Source organism: Stegostoma tigrinum, chromosome 31, assembly GCF_030684315.1.
Source record: "Stegostoma tigrinum isolate sSteTig4 chromosome 31, sSteTig4.hap1, whole genome shotgun sequence".
Classification (NCBI taxonomy): Eukaryota; Metazoa; Chordata; class Chondrichthyes; order Orectolobiformes; family Stegostomatidae; genus Stegostoma; species Stegostoma tigrinum.
The window spans coordinates 41,328,777-41,345,852 of NC_081384.1; the positions used below are offsets into that span (position 1 = coordinate 41,328,777).

General features: G+C 43.9%; 1 protein-coding gene across 5 annotated transcripts in view; it reads left to right on the top strand.

Annotated features, from left to right (window-relative positions):
• The window catches only part of LOC125466178 (corticotropin-releasing factor receptor 1-like), a 271,407-nt gene that overhangs the window by 130,835 nt on the left and 123,496 nt on the right, over positions 1-17,076 (top strand). For all 5 annotated transcript variants that reach the window (XM_059638669.1, XM_059638671.1, XM_059638672.1 and 2 more), the window contains one exon: positions 16,726-16,832. In XM_059638669.1, coding sequence (XP_059494652.1) covers positions 16,726-16,832 — 107 coding nt within the window. The remainder of the gene's footprint in view (positions 1-16,725; positions 16,833-17,076) is intronic.

The following is a 17,076-nucleotide window of genomic DNA, read 5'->3' on the forward strand; positions in this document are numbered from 1 at the left end:
TAAATTGTGGCAAATCTGTAGCACTATTCCATATTGCTCTTTTTCATGATATCCCTTAAAGCAACAAAACTCCATCAATTTCAGATCTAATCAAAAATCAATTGCCATTGTGGAAGGCAGTTCCTAATGTCCGCCAGCTATTGTATAGAGAAGTGTTTAATTTCTGACGTAAAGCTCTGGTTTAACTCCTCACAGACCTAGATTCCTACCAAATAAAAATATTTTCTCTCTATGTACTCATTGGTTTCCCCTTAAATGTTATAAGACTTAAACCAAATCACCATTTAAGCTTCTAAATTAACAATCCAAATAGTTTACTTGTTTCCTGACAAACTCCTTTGAGGTATGATGACGCAAACCGAAGGAAGAAATTGATATTCTCAAATGAGTAATGTATTTATATCACAAATACAAATTTTAAAATGACCTAAGGTTAATATTACAGAAAAGGATTACAAATTTAAGAAATAACAGGGGGAGAAAAAGGCTCATTTTTTAAAAAAAACTTTTGTTACATTACTTCCAGCAAGTACAAATACATCATAAACTAATCCTAAGTCACCAGAGATAGCCAGCTCCTGTTCGTCACACATTTGACTTTCGATCCTCGAACTGGTTTGTCCCTTCAACTTGCAGTGGTTGGCTCACAGATTGCTTTCTAGGTAACTGCTTAAACAATATCCACAGACATTCCCCTGCTGTTATCATCAACAATCACTCACTAATGAGTATGATTGTCTACCTAAGAAACTCTATCACTGTCATGAGTTCTGTGGGTTCTTGCATGGCTAATTGGCCTGATCCTAGAGCTACATCTCCAACTACACATTTAGCAAGGGTTTCCAGGAAGTGAAAACAGTCCTTCGGCCGTGAAATCATTTGCACTCCTATCTCAAGTTTCTTTTCCATACTTCATGCTGATGGGTGTTTTTGAAGAATTATATCTCTTCATACAGCAATGTAACTGTTTTCCCAAGTCAGTTTCTTCTGAGTGAAGGTCTCACGGGTCTTGGATGTCTATGTTTCATTTCTGGAGGGAAGCCTTCAGGGAGTTTTTGAAAGATTTTTTGGTCTCCTCTCATTTGAGAGGCTCTCTTGAGCTGGGCAAAGAAGATTTGCTTTGGCAGTCAGAATTCAGGCATCTTAAGCATGTGGCTGCTCCTGAGGCATTGGTTTTGGAGGATTATGGTCTCAGTGCTGATGCTATTGGCTGCTTCAAAGTTGCTGATGTTAGTGTGCCTATTCTCCCAGCAGATGTGGAGAATCTGTCTCAAACAACATTGATTGTACTTCATCGCTCCGCCCACAACCTCCACAGCCAGCAACCCCAGAGAAGACAGCCACACTGAGCCCTGCCGCATCTTCACCTTCCCCCCAGACCTCCCCCTGACTGAAGACGAACAGTCAGTCCTTAGCAAGGGGCTCACATTTGTCCCCCTCCACCCACACATCAACGAATACCAATCACGTTTGGACATCGAGCAGTTTTTCTGCCGCCTTCAACTCCACACTTACTTCTTTAACCGGGAGCCTAACCCTCCCTCCACTGACCCCTTCACCCACCTCCAACACAAGTCCTCTGCCTGGACACCACCCCCAGGCCTCCTACCCTCCCTCGACTTCTTCATCTCCAAGTGCCGTCGAGACATTAACCACCTCAACCTCTCCACCCCTCTCACCCACTCCAATCTCTCCCCCACAGAACGGGCAGCCCTCCGCTCCAACCCCAAGCTCACCATCAAACCCGCAGACAAGGGAGGCGCAGTTGTAGTATGGCACACTGACCTCTACATCGCTGAAGCCAAACGTCAACTCTCCGACACCTCTTCCTACCGCCCCCTTGATCATGACCCCACCCCGAGCACCAAACCAACATCTCCAACACCATCCATGACCTCATCACCTCACGGAACCTCCCACCCACAGCCTCCAACCTCAATGTTCCCCAACCCCACACGGCCCGTTTCTATCTCCTTCCCAAAATCCACAAACCTGCCTGCCGCCCATTATCTCAGCCTGTTCCTGCCCCACCTAACTCATCTCCACCTATCTGGACTCCATTTTATCCCCTTTGGTCCAGGATATCCCTACCTATGCCCTCCATCACCTCCAGAACTTCTAATTCCCTGGCCCCCAACACCTCATTTTCACCAATGGACGTCCGGTCCCTATACACCTGTATTCCTCATGCAGATGGCCTCAAGGCCCTCTGCTTCTTCCTGTCCCGCAGGCCTGACCAATCCCCCTCCACCGACACCCTCATCCGCCTAGCCGACCTCGTCCTCACCCTCAACAAATTCTCTTTCGATTCCTCCCACTTCCTACAGACAAAGGGGGTGGCCATGGGTACCCACATGGGCCCAAGCTATGCCTGCCTCTTTGTAGGTTACGTGGAACAGTCCCTCTTCCGCACCTACACAGGCCCCAAACCCCACCCCTTCCTCTGTTACATCGATGACTGTTTCAGCGCCGCCTCTTGCTCCCGAGAGGAGCTCGAACAGTTCATCCACTTCACCAACACCTTCCACCCCAACCGCAAGTTCACCTGGGCCATCTCCAACACATCCCTCACCTTCCTGGAACTCAGTCTCCATCTCAGGTAACTAGCTAGGAACATTTCAAGCCCACTGACTCCCACAGCCACCTAGAATACAACTCCTCCCACCCGCCTTCCTGCAAAAATTCCATCCCCTATTCCCAATTCCTCCGCCTCTGCCGCATCTGATCCCAGGATGAGGCATTCCACTCGCGCACATCCCAGATGTCCAAGTTCTTCAAGGACCACAACTTTCCACCCGCAGTGGTCAAGAATGCCCTTGACTGCGTCTCCCGCATTTCCCGCAACACATCCCTCACACCCCGCCCCTGCCACAACCGCCCCAAGAGGATCCCCCTCATTCTCACATACCACCCCACCAACCTCCAGATACAATGCATCATCCTCCGACACTTCCGCCATCTACAATCCAACCCCACCACCCAAGCCATTTTTCCATCCCCACCCTAGTCTGCCTTTCAGAGAGACCACTGTCTCCAGGACTCCCTTGTCCGCTCCACACACCCCTCCAACCCCACCACACCCGGCACCTTCCCTTGCAACCCACAGGAAGTGCTACACTTGCCCCCACACCTCCTCCCTCACCCCCATCTCAGGCCCCAAGATGACCTTCCATATTAAGCAGATGTTCACCTGCACATCTGCCAATGTGGTATACTGTATCCATTGTACCCGGTGTGGCTTCCTCTACATTGGGGAAACCAAGTGGAGGCTTGGGGGCCGCTTTGCAGAACACCTCTGCTCGGTTCGCAATAAACAACTGCACCTCCCAGTCGCAAACCATTTTAACTCCCCCGCCCATTCTTTGGACGACATGTCCATCATGGGCCTCGTGCAGTGCCACAATGATGTCACCCGAAGGTTGCAGGAACAGCAACTCATATTCCGTTTGGGAACCCTGCAGCCCAATGGTATCAATGTGGACTTCACAAGCTTCAAAATCTCCCCTTCCCCCAATGCATCCCAAAACCAGCCCAGCTCGTCCCCTCCCTGCAATGCATCCCAAAACCAGCCCAGCCTGTCTCCGCTTCCCTAACCTGTTCTTCCTCTCACCCATCCCTTCCTCCCACCTCAAGCTGCACCTCCATTTCCTACCTACCACCTCATCTCGCCTCCTTGACCTGTCCATCTTCCCCGGACTAACCTGCCTCCTCACCTATACTCTCCTCTCCACCTATCTTGTTTTCTCTCCATCTTCGGTCCGCCTCCCCCCCTCCCTATTTATTCCAGAACCCTCTCCCCATCCCCCTCTCTGATGAAGGGTCTAGGCCTGAAACATCAGCTTTTGTGCTCCTGAGATGCTGCTTGGCCTGCTGTGTTCACCCAGCTTCACACTTTGTTATCTTGGCTTCTCCAGCATCTGCAGTTCCCATTATCATTGATTGTACTTCTCCAGCTTTGAGGTGGCATCTATACATAGTCCAAATTTCAGAGATGTACAGAAGAGTCAGAAGGATGAGTGCTTTATACACAAGGGTCTTGATCAGTGTGGATGTCAAGGTCATTGAAGACTGTCATAAATTCTGCATTGTATCTTGGAGATGCTACACTTTTAGCTCCTGTGACCCTGTGGCAGAGGGAACAAATGCTTAAGGTGGTGGATCGGTTCTAAATCAGAGGGCTGATTTATCCTGAATACTGTTGAGCTTCTTGAGTGTTATTGGAGTATTACATTTCCAGAATTTGTTTTGTTCAAGTTCCTTGAAAATGGTTCCGTTTCTTGGGAACATCTGCAATGAAAGGGGACCTAAGCTGTATTTGGTTATGCCCCACCTTCAAGTACTTATACCCAAGATGGTAGCATGCATTTTCACCTTGCTGACAAACCACTTCATCAAAGCTGAAGTTTTAGGATTTTTTGACCATTTTTCCCCCCACAGAAAAATATTGTAACAAATAAGTTTCAAGTAGTCTTAAGAAGAAAGTGTGCAAAGTGCTAATAGTTTGATTCATTGTTTGTTTACCATCTGATATGAAAACAATGTGTTAGCCTGCAATTGTGTAACAAAGAATACTCAGCATATCAGCAACTAGGTAATTTTGGTTTTGTAATGTTGAGTGGGGAGTCAAGTTTTGTCAGGATACTGGAAACATTTGCTTGCTTTTTAACCTAGTGCTGTAGCATCTTTTATATCCACATGACTCTAAAGTACAATAAAACAGTCAAAAGACAGCACCTTTGATGGTGCAATACTCCCTTGTGACAATTTAAACTCGTGTTCAACTCTCTGGCATGATAAAACTGCATCCCACAGATCTGTGAATAAAGATAGAGACTGTGGAATTCAAGAGATGTGACTGACCAATGCAAAATTGACTGAATGACAGGGAAAAGGAGTGGTGAACAGTTGTTTGTCAAGCTGGAGAAAGATTGATGGTGAAGATCCAGGGGTCAAGTTTAGAGCCTTGCTCTTTGATATGTATTAATAACTTTCTTACACTACTTAATTTCAATATTTAGATGAGACTTGAAAGAGTGGTGAAATGTCAAGAAGATAATGCAAAAGGTAGTGAGTCAGTGTAATGGCAGAAAAGTGCCTGAATATGTTTACTGTAGAGGTGTGAAGTCGCTAATTCCAGTAGGTTGAGCATGAAGAAATAATAAATGAAAGGTATGATTCTGAAGGGGCTGCAGGAGCAGGGCAACTGTGTATACGTAACCAAATTTTGAAGGTGGTTGGTGGGCAAGGAGAGTAGTTAACAAAGCCTGTTGGAGCTTTATAAAACATAAAGTTATGATTAATCTGCACAAAATGCTGGTTCAATTTCAACTGAAGCGTTAGAACACAGAACAGTATAACATACAAACTGGTTCCTTGGACCACATGTCTGTGCTGATGATGATGCCATTCTGAACTAATCCCATCTCCTTGCATGTGGTCCATATCCCTCTAGTACGTGCCTATTCATGTATCTGTCTAAATACCTATTAAACATTGTTATCATCTATTTCTAATGCTTCTGCTGGCACATTCCAACCACCTACCACCTTGCCTTACATGACACCTTTAAATATTTCCCATCCTCAGATTATCTCCTATTTGACATTTCCACCCTGGCTGAAAGATTCAAACCCTCCACACTCCTATATACTTCTGTCAGGTTGCCCCTCAGCCTCTGAAACTGTAATATATCCTGCTCTGGGCATCATGCTTTCTGAAATGAGGCGAAGGCATCACAGTTTGTGCAGAAGAGATTCACAAGATTGATTTCAAGGGTCAGATTTGAAGCAGCATGGTGGATCAGTGGTTAACATTGTTGCCTCCCTGCAAGGGTCCCAGGTTCGATTGTAGCCTCAGGCAACTATCCGTGTTGAGTTTGCACATTCTCCCTGTGGATTTTCTCTGGATGTACCAGTTTCCTCCTGCAGTTCAAAGATGTGCAGGTTAGATAGATTGGCAATGCTAAATTGCCCATATCGTAGTGGGTCTGGGTCAGATGGTCCTTGGACGGTTGGTGTGGACTTGATGGGTCGAACAGCTTGCTTCCACGTTATAAGGATTTAATGATTAGGAATAAAAATGAAGTGCTGGATAAAAACTCAGCAGGTTTGGCAGCCTTTGTGTAGTGAGTAACAATTGAAGTGGAGAGCTCATTATGTTTACTCTTTGGAACGGAAGAAACAGTTGTAAGAAGGTGATGGATTTTATGGTGAAAGAAATAAAAGGGAAATGTTCAGCTCCAAATTGAAGCAAAGACATGAAGACAATGTACAGACATGGAGATAAGAACATCATAATGGAGTACAAAATTCATGGTCAGAAATTGTTAAACTCAGTGTTGAGTTTGAAAGCTGTAACATACCCAAGTAGAAAATGAGCCGCTGTTCCTCCAACTTGTACTGGGCTTCACTGGAATACTGTAGCAGGCCTTGGACAGAAATGTGAGCTCAAGAACAAGATGGTGTATCAAAATCAAAAGTGACCAGAAGGTAGAGGTTAAGCTTGTTAACTCTGTAGAGGTTTTTCACAAAGCACTCACCCAATCTGCATTTGGCTTTCCCAATGTAAATGGAGCCCCCTCCTCCAGTGATTTGTTTAATCCCCCACCACCATTCATGACTGATGTGGTGGGATTGCAGAGCTTAGACTGATTCGTTAGTTGTGCGATTGCATATCTCTTGTCACTTGATGTTTATGCTGTTTGGTGGCTTCATCAGATTGACACCTGTTCTTCAGGTACGCCTGAAGCTGGTCCTGGTTTTCTGTGCTGCACTCTCCACTGAGCCGGTGTTAATCCCCTGGCTTGATGGTAATTGGTATTAAGGGTGCTGGTTTTATTCCTGCCTGAGTTTTTTTCCAATTATCTGACATGTCTGGCAAAATTCAACCACATTCTCATGCAGTCCATGCCAATAAAAATGTTTTGTATTTTGGCTTGAGTTTTCATTACTCCCAAATTGCCTCCTACTCATAATTCATTTGCTACCTGCAACACTTCCTTTCTGTAACCCACCTTCGCACACAACTTGACAAACTTCTTCCCATGTCTCTGCCTGAATAGGGTCTACATTTCCTCATCAAGATGTCATTTTAAGGATAGTAACATTCTGGGATACACAGATTCTTCTGTGTATGATTTTTGGCACAACTTCTTTGGTTTTTCATCTTTCCATTTAATTCTCTGAACTAAAAATATCCAAATTATCCTCTATAGTTTCTTGTTTTCTCTCGATCATTTGATCACATCAGGAAAAATCCCAGGATATACTTTGTTTAACACCTCAGTTTCTTGATTTTTCCACTGGCTTTACAACCATAGTAGGCATCACTCCCACCTGTGATCCAATTGTATCCTTACCAAGGATAAACTATAGAGGAGCAGGAAGGCTGATATTTTGGGCCTAGACCCTTCTTCAGAAATAGAACATAGAGCATAGAAAAGCACAACACAGTACAGGCCCAACGGCCCACAATGTTGTGCCGTGGAATAATCCTAATCCAAACATAAAATAACCTATTCTACATTCCCCTCAATTCACTGCATGTGCATGTCCAGCAGTCACTTAAATGTCACTAATGACTCTGCTTCCACGACTACCACTGGCAAAGTATTCCATGCGCTCACAACTCTCTGGGTGAAGAACCTCCCTCTGACGTCTGCTCTATACCTTCCTCCTAACACCTTAAAACTATGACCCCTTGTGGCAGTCAATCCTGTCCTGGGGAAAAGTCTCTGGCTATCAACTCTAACCATGCCTCTCATCACCTTGTACACCTCGATCAGGTCACCTCTCTTCCTCCTTCTCTCCAGAGAGAAAAGTCCGAGCTCAGTCAACCGCTCCTCGTAAGACAAGCCCTCCAGTCCAGGCAGCATCTTGGTAAACCTCCTTTGCACCCTCTCCAAAGCCTCCACATCTTTCCTATAACAGGGCGACCAGAACTGGACACAGTATTCTAAGTGTGGTCTCACCAGGGTTTTGTAGAGCTGCAACAAAACCTCGCGGCTCCTAAACTCGATCTCCCTGTTAATGAAAGCCAAAACACCATATGCTTTCTTAACAACCTTATCCACTTGGGTGGCAACTTTGAGGGAGCTATGCACTTGAACACCAAGATCCCGCTGTGCCTCCACACTGCCGAGAATCCTGCCTTTAATCCTATATTCAGCATTTAAGTTTGACCTTCCAAAATGCATCACTTTGCATTTATCCAGGTTGAACTCCATCTGCCATTTCTCAGCCCAGCTCTGCATTCTGTCAATGTCTCGCTGAAGCCTGCAATAGCCCTCGATGTTATCAACGGCACCTCCAACCTTTGTGTCATCAGCAAACATAGTAACCACCCCTCAACCTCCTCATCCAAGTCATTTATAAAAACTACAAAGAGCAGAGGCCCTTCGGCCCACGATGTTGTGCAGTGGAATAATCCTAATCCAAAAATAAAATACCCTAACCTACATTCCCCTCAATTCAGTGCTGTCCATGTGCATGTCCAGCAGTCGCTTAAATGTCACGAATGACTCTGCTTCCATGACTACCACTGGAAAAGTATTCCATGTGCTCACAACTCTCTGGGTGAAGAGAGGGGAAGGGGGTTCTGAAATAAATAGAGAGGGGGGGGGAAGCAGATAGAAGAGGAGAAGATAGGTAACCAAGTGGAGGCTTGGGGACTGCTTTGCAGAAAACCTACGCTTAGTTCACACTAACCAACTGCACCTCCCAGTCGCAAACCATTTCAACTTCCCCTCCCATTCCTCAGACAACATGTCCATCCTGGGCCTCCTGCAGTGCCATAATGATGCCACCTGAAGGTTGCAGGAACAGCAACTCATATTCCACTTGAGAACCATGCAGCCTAATGGTATCAATGCGGACCTCAAGCTTGAAAATCCCCCCTCCCCCTACCGCATCCCAAAACCAGCCCAGCTCGTCCCCACCTTCCTAACCTGTCCTGCCTCCCACCTATCCCCTCCTCCCACGTCAAGTCCCACCCCCATCTCCTACCTACTAACCTCATCCTGCTTCCTTGACCTGTCTGTCCTCCCTGGACTGACTTGTCTCCTCCCTACCTCACCACCTACACTCACCTTTACTGGCTTCATCCCTGCCTCTTTGACCTGTCTGTCTCCTCTCCACATATCTTTTCCTTTATCCATCTTCGATCCGCCTCCCCGTCTCTCCCTATTTATTTCAGAACCTCCTTCCCCTCCCCCATTTCTGAAGAAGGGTCTCGGCCTGAAACATCAGCCTTCCTGCTCCTCTGATGCTGCTTGGCCTGCTGTGTTCATCCAGCTCTACACCTTGTTATCTCAGATTCTCCAGCATCTGCAGTTCCTACGATCTCTGACACAAAGATAAACTATGTCTGGAATTGAGAATTTCTCCATTACTCTTATTGTCACTTCACCACTCTTCACCAGATTCTCCTACCTAACTTTATATAATGGAAGATTGCTCTTCTCACTATGAATTCCACACATTACAATGTTATCTGGAATACTCCTTGGGAGTTATGTACCTCCTTATCTCTCACGAACGTTGACTTGCTTCTGTAATTTAATTTCTTTACCTGCTCCTCCTGACACACAGGAGTCGGCCTTCCCCTCAAGTAAATTCTTTACAGGGATCTGGCACTTTCTTCTCAACCAACCCCTGAACAGGTTCTGAGTATTTATGCGGCTATTTAGCTTCCAATGTGCTTTCCTTTACCGCTATAACGATACTCACCAGTTTATCCAGTTTTCTCACATCTGTTTTCCCAGTGCTTTTTCTAAACCAACACTGCGACTGCATGTGGCCTACTTTATTACAGTGGAAAGACCAGAGCTTTTTTACATCTTCGCACATTATGAGATTCCTTTTTGCCTTGCAGTAAACTGTCTTAACTATCTTCAATGCCTTTTCCTTTTCCCATACCACCTAAGGATTTCTGCTTTGCCCAGTTTTTATCCCTGACAGATTGAAACTGATGTTGGAAGCCAAATTTTGATTTAGAGACCATAATCATCCATCATTTCTGCTACTAATTCTGTAGTCTTAACTCCCTGCTTTTTGACAAGTTCTCTCTACTTCCAGATATGAATTTTGAACTCCTTCAAAATAATTTCTCTGAGAGCGTCAATTGTTTAATCTATATTCAATGTCCATATCCATCTGTCAAAATTTCTTCGTTTGATCTTTCAAACTCAATGTACATTTGGTTAGGTTCCCTCCTTCGACTCTGAAAAAAGTGTCTGTAGGCTTTTGATAATAGCTTATACATACCTAAAACAGGATTTTTCACTTCATTTTTCTCGCCAGATACCTCTACCTACTAACTTTGTTTGGATCTACAATGGTCATTGGCCATTTTTTGTTTAGCCACTTTCTCAGATGAAATGAAAAGGGCTTCCACTTTCTTCTTGAACTTAGGTAATGCTTGGACACATTTCAACAGATCCCCCCACAGGCCTTTGGCTATGATGGGGTTGCTTTCCTTCACTATCCTCACCACTGCATCTACTTTTCACCTCTGCCTCCACCATTTTAAATCATCTTTGAGTTTTCAGTTCCAATCTCAAGTTCAAAAACTATTTCTCCCTTTCTTCTGTTTTTAATCCAATTCAAACTGCTTCATTACTTTTCCTGTTCAAGCAGTTTCGTTTTCAATTAAATATTAACCATTTCCAAAGATTCTGATGCCATTCCTGGCAATTGTAAATGCTGAGTGATTACCACAAATTATCTCCCCTTTCCTAACAGGCACAGGCAACCACAAATTCAGTTTGTTTGCCAATTGTGAAAGCTTTGCCTTGCTCACTTTCTCTTAAACTCCCAAAGTGATTTCTTCCATCGTCAGGAAACTCTGAAAGAGCCATTATTATATAAATCACACCCTGTTTAAAACAACCAAATTCAACTCCCGAAGTTTAAAAAAAAATCCACACTCACCACCCACTGCCAACTGCCTAAAGCCAACCTGGATTTAAAGATTTTGATGCCAACAAAAGCTCTTTGTTATTATAAGCCAGATCAAATCCCCTTAAGATTATATTAAGAGGACAGCCTAGACCCTAACTTTTCTTATTTTATAGATCAAGTGCCAAGCATTGCATTCTGGGTACAATTTGATTCATCGAACCTATGAGATTTGAAGAAAAACTCACAATATTCATAGACTAAATATAACCAAAGCTTTGGTTTTCTTCATTACAGGAGGTTGGTGATTTAGGACAATGTGTACCCAGATTTTTTCTGCCATGGACAAAAGTGAAACACCTCAATAGTTTCTACATCATGATTTATCTCCATTCTTGAAGGTAGCTACAATTTGTCATGTTCCAGAAAACAAGGGATTGGTATTCTTTTTCTTCCAAATCACCTGGATGATTGCGGAGGAATGGAATTGTGGGAGATATAGCAGTTTGGATCGGAAATTGGCTTGCTGAAAGAAGACAGAGGGTGGTAGTTGATGGGAAATGTTCATCCTGGAGAGCAGTTACTAGTGGTGTACCGCAAGGGTCGGTGTTGGGTCCACTGCTGTTTGTCATTTTTATAAATGACCTGGATGAGGGCGTAGAAGGATGGGTTAGTAAATTTGCAGATGACACTAAGGTCGGTGGAGTTGTGGATAGTGACGAAGGATGCTATAGGTTGCAGAGAGATATAGATAAGCTGCAGAGCTGGGCTGAGAGGTGGCAAATGGAGTTTAATGCAGACAAGTGTGAGAGGTGATGCACTTTGGTAGGAGTAACCGGAAGGCAAAGTACAGGGCTAATGGTAAGATTCTTAGCAGTGTAGATGAGCAGAGAGATCTCGGTGTCCATGTACACAGATCCTTGAAAGTTGCCACCCAGGTTGACAGGGCTGTTAAGAAGGCATATGGTTTTAGCTTTTATTAGTAGGGGGATCGAGTTCCGGAACCAAGAGGTTCTGCTGCAGCTGTACAAAACTCCGGTGCGGCTGCACTTGGAGTATTGTGTACAGTTCTGGTCACCGCATTATAAGAAGGATGTGGAAGCTTTGGAAAGGGTGCAGAGGAGATTTACTAGGATGTTGCCTGGTATGGAGGGAAGGTCTTACGAGGATAGGCTGAGGGACTTGAGGCTGTTTTCATTAGAGAGAAGAAGGTTGAGAGGTGACTTAATTGAAACATATAAAATAATCAGAGGGTTAGAAGAGTGGATAGGGAGAGCCTTTCTTCTAGGATGGTGACGGCGAGCACGAGGGGGGCATAGCTTTAAATTGAGGGGTGAACGATATAGGACAGATGTCAGAGGTAGTTTCTTTACTCAGAGAGTAGTAAGGGAATGGAATGCTTTGCCTGCAACAGTAGTAAGTTCGCCAACTTTGGGTACATTTAAGGTGTCATTGGATAAGCATATGGACGTACATGGAATAGTGTAGGTTAGATGGGCTTGAGATCGGTATGACAGGTCGGCACAACATTGAGGGCCGAAGGGCCCGTACTGTGCTGTGATGTTCTATGTTCTATGTTCAATAGTATATAAAAGGGAAGAGTCACTAAGGTAAATGTTGGTCCCTCAGAAGATGAAACTGAAGAGTTAATTGTGGGGAACACCGAAATGACAGATGGTAAATCAGTAGTTTGCATCAGTTTTAATGGTGGAGGACAGTAGTACCATTCAAATTGGAATGGGCAAGTCAGAAGTAGTAGAAAGGGTAGAACTTAGAACGCACATCAATGGGGAAAATGTACTCAGCAAACTATTAGGTTTGAGGGCCTACATCCTACGATATTAAAGGAAATGGCAGCGGAGATAGCGGATCCATTGGTTACAATATTCCAAAATTCCCTGGACAAGGGAAAGGTTCCAGTGGATTGGAAAAATGGTAAGGTAATGCCCTTATTCCAAAAGGTGGGGGTGGGGTGGGGTTGAGGCAATATGTGGGAAATTACAGACGTGTTAGTTTAACATCTGTTGTTGGCAAAGTGTTGGAATGAACGATCAAGGAAGCAATATTGGGACATTTGGAAAGTCAAAACACTATCCATCAGAGTCAGCATGGTTTTATTAAGGGCAAATCATGTTTGAATAATCTGATAGAGTCCTTCAAAGATGTAAAAAGTGGTGGATAATGGGAATCCTGTAGAAGTAATATATCTTGACTTCTGAAAGACATTTGATAAGGTGCCGCACAAAAAGTTAATTCACCAGGTTAGATCAAATAGGATTAGGAGTAATTTATTAAGATAATATGAAGCTGGATGAACACAGCAGGCCAAGCAGCATCTCAGGAGCACAAAAGCTGACGTTTCGGGCCTAGACCTTTCATCAGAGAGGGGGATGGAGTGAGGGTTCTGGAATAAATAGGGAGAGGGGGGAGGCAGACCAAAGATGGAGAGAAAAGAAAATAGGTGGAGAGGAGAGTATAGGTGGGGAGGTAGGGAGGGGATAGGTCAGTCTAGGGAAGACGGACAGGTCAAGGAGGTGGGATGAGGTTAGTAGGTAGGAAATGGAGGTGCGGCTTGGGGTGGGAGGAAGGGATGGGTGAGAGGAAGAACAGGTTAGGGAGGTAAAGACAGGCTGGGCTGGTTTTGGGATGCAGTGGGTGGAGGGGGCGAGCTGGGCTGGTTTTGGGATGCGGTGGGGGAAGGGGAGATTTTGAAGCTGGTGAAGTCCACAGTAAATTTACTAGTTGGGCAGGTGACTGGCTGATTGACAGAAGACAAATCAGGATAAATAGGTTTTTTTCTGGATGTCAAGCAGTAACTAAAGGGGTGCCATAGGGTTCAGACCTTGGACTCCAGCTATTTACAATCTACACTAATGACTTGGACACAGGAGTAGAAGGCTGTATATCCAAATTTGTGGATGACAAAAAGTAGACGGGACAGTAAATTGCAATGAGGAAATAAGAACCTTACAAATGGATACAGATAGGTTAGGAGTGGGCCAAAGTGTGGCAGATAGAGTTTCATGTGGATAAGTGTCAGGTCATGCATTTTGGTCAGAAAAATGGGAAGACGACCTATTATCTAAATGGGGCAAAACTTTGAGGTGCTCCAATGCAGAGGGATCTGGATGTCCTCATTCCTGAGTCACAGAAAACTTGCATGCAGGTATAGCAGATAAAGAAAGCCAATGGAATGTTGGCTTTTCTAGCTAAAAGGAATAGAATATAGAGGTAAGGAAGTATTGTTGTAAATATACAAGGCATTGGTGAGACTGCACCTGGAGTATTGTGCACAATTTTGGACCCATTATAGGGAGAAGGATATGATGGCATCAGAGGCAGATCAGAGGAGGTTCACTGAATTGATCTTAGAAATGAGGGATTTGTCATATGAAGAGAGATTGAGCAGTTTAGGCTTATACTCTCTTCTAAATTCTGGAATTAGGGAGGTAGAATTGAAGTATTCAACATAAAAGGTATAGATAAAAGAGACGAGTAGCAGATGCTTCCTCTTGCAGAGCATTCTAGGATGAGGAGTCATAGTCTCAGGATAAAGGGTAGCAAATTTAAACCGGAGCTGAGGAGTAACTATTTCTCCCAAAGGGTTGTGAATCAGTGGAATTCACTACCCCAAAGTGTTTTGGATGTTGGGACAGTGAGTAAATTTAAAAGGGTGTTAGATAGATTTTTAATTGGGAATGGATTGAATGGTCATGGGGACAAGGCAGGAAAATATGCGTGAGGAGCATATCAGCCATGATCGAATGGTAGAGCAGACTCCAATGGGCTAAAATGTCCAAAGTCTTCCCCTATATCTTATGAACTTATAAAACAAAGAAGAAATTGGAATAACATCTGTATTCGAAAATTCAAAAGAACAGAATATTTAACTACTAAACAGTAACTTCCAATATAGTAACATCCCATAAATACACCCTTGACAAAAGGCAAATTCAGCAAAATAGATTGTCTCACATAACAGCAGGAAGAGAACCCCCAGCTTTCAGTGGAGAAACAGTTTCCATATCCAGCTTCAAGACCCCAGAAGAGCAAGTGAAAACTTAAAACTAAAAATTCTGGTTCTATGGGAGCTTGACCCCACCCATTCAACCTGCTTCTATTGTTCTAACATTTTTTATAAATAAGCCTTCACACGCCGTTTACTTCGTGACAGCTCATCACCACTGACTTAAAATCTTTCTTCAAAAAGAAACCCAGGACCATAGAAACACCTGTTAAAGCCATACTGTCACCACAAAAGCTTGCTTTCAGAGACACAAATCTTCTCTTATCCCCAAGGGTCTCTCATTCAGAATGAAACATTCACATAATATAGAGAACATGGGATAAACTTGGGCGGCCTTTGAGTTATACTGGATCTCTGAACCTTATTGTGGTTAGACCAAATTTTCATTGAAAATGCTCCCTGAATTCATTGGAAGGAAAGTATTATTTACTCAAACCTCTTGCATCTTACCTGAATTGTTTTTAGTACAAAGTGTAAGCTGATGACTAACTTGTAAAAGTGGGAGCCACAGTAGTTTCAAAAAGAGCTCTCCCAGAACTTAAAGATAAGGTGATTGTAGGCTTATTGCCCAGAATGACTCTGAAGAGTTGATGACTTAATTAGAAAAGGTAAACAATGGGACAAGTGAGAAAAATTAAAAAAGGAGAGAAACAGAGTGAAAGAAGAGAGAAACAGAGCTAGAAAGAGAGGGACGGAGTAAGAGAAATAGGAAATAAAGGAGAGAAATGCAAAAAAAGAGTGAGAACGAGAAAAAAGTCACAAAACAAGGAAAATAGAGGAAGATGAAGAAGAAGAAAATGAGAAGCAGAAAAATTATGTTGAGGGGACAGAGAGGAACACTACAGCCTGACACTGAGTGAAGTTGTCCCATCCCTTCCTCCCACCCCAAGCCGCACCCCCAGCTACCTACTAACCTCATCCCACCTCCTTGACCTGTCCGTCTTCCCTGGACTGACCTATCCCCTCCCTACCTCCCCACTTATACCCTCTCCACCTATCTTCTTTACTCTCCATCTTCGGTCCGCCTCCCCCTCTCTCCCTATTTATTCCAGTTCCCTCCCCCCATCCCCCTCTCTGATGAAGGGTCTAGGCCCGAAACGTCAGCTTTTGTGCTCCTGAGATGCTGCTTGGCCTGCTGTGTTCATCCAGCCTCACATTTTATTATCTTGAAGTTGTCTCAATGTTGGTTTGTTTCCAGCCAGGATCCTTTTCGCGCTTAAAAGCAAAAAATGCTGGAAACACTCAGTATCTGGAAGAGAGGGAAACAGAGTTAACATCTGAGGGTCTATATTCGCTGATTAGAATCTCTTGTCCTCCATCCTGTCAGAGCTTCCATTTCATTTTTTTTTGCCTCCAACCCCTCCCTTGTCTTACTCAAAATCAATTACATTTCCAACTTTTCTCAATTTGCCCACTCATGGTACTGACCTCCTGAGTTTTTCCAGCATTTTTGGTTTTTTGGCCAGAAGTTCTAGGATTTACAGTGTGTGGCTGATCTGAGGGAAGGTGAAATAGTCCTTCACTGAATCACCTCAGACATTGGTATATGAGATTAGTTATGCGCTGCATCAGTAAACCACCACAGGAACCCTTTCATCTCTTTTTTTAGAACTGGTAAGTTTCAAAACATCTCTCCTGCTGTGAAATACTTAAATTTAACATAGCTTTAGAAGTCATGACATTGACAATGTATGAAAGAAGCACTGATATTGAAATACCTTAACCTGCTGGGCAGAAGACATTCGCTGAACATAATGTAAGTAAGTCAAGCTCTCCTCACTTTGATATTCCCTTGTCTTTCAGAGGAAACACCAGATACACTACAAACTGGCAGTGATCATCAATTATCTGGGACATTGCCTTTCCTTAGCTGCCCTCATCATTGCCTTCATGCTATTCATGCGTCTGAGGTAAGCAAATTGATAGAACCATAGAACTCTTAACAGCACAGAAGGAAGTTGTTTGGTCAGTTGTGTTCATGACAATTCTCTACAACAGCAAGTTAGTTATTGCCTTTATTCCACACACAAACAATTGTATTAGGTGCTTATCTAAAATTCTTAAGTTGAAGTTGGCATTGATTTGCCTCCACCACACTCTCAGGTAGTGCATCCCAGATCCCAACCCTTGCTGCATGAAAAATATTTTCATTAT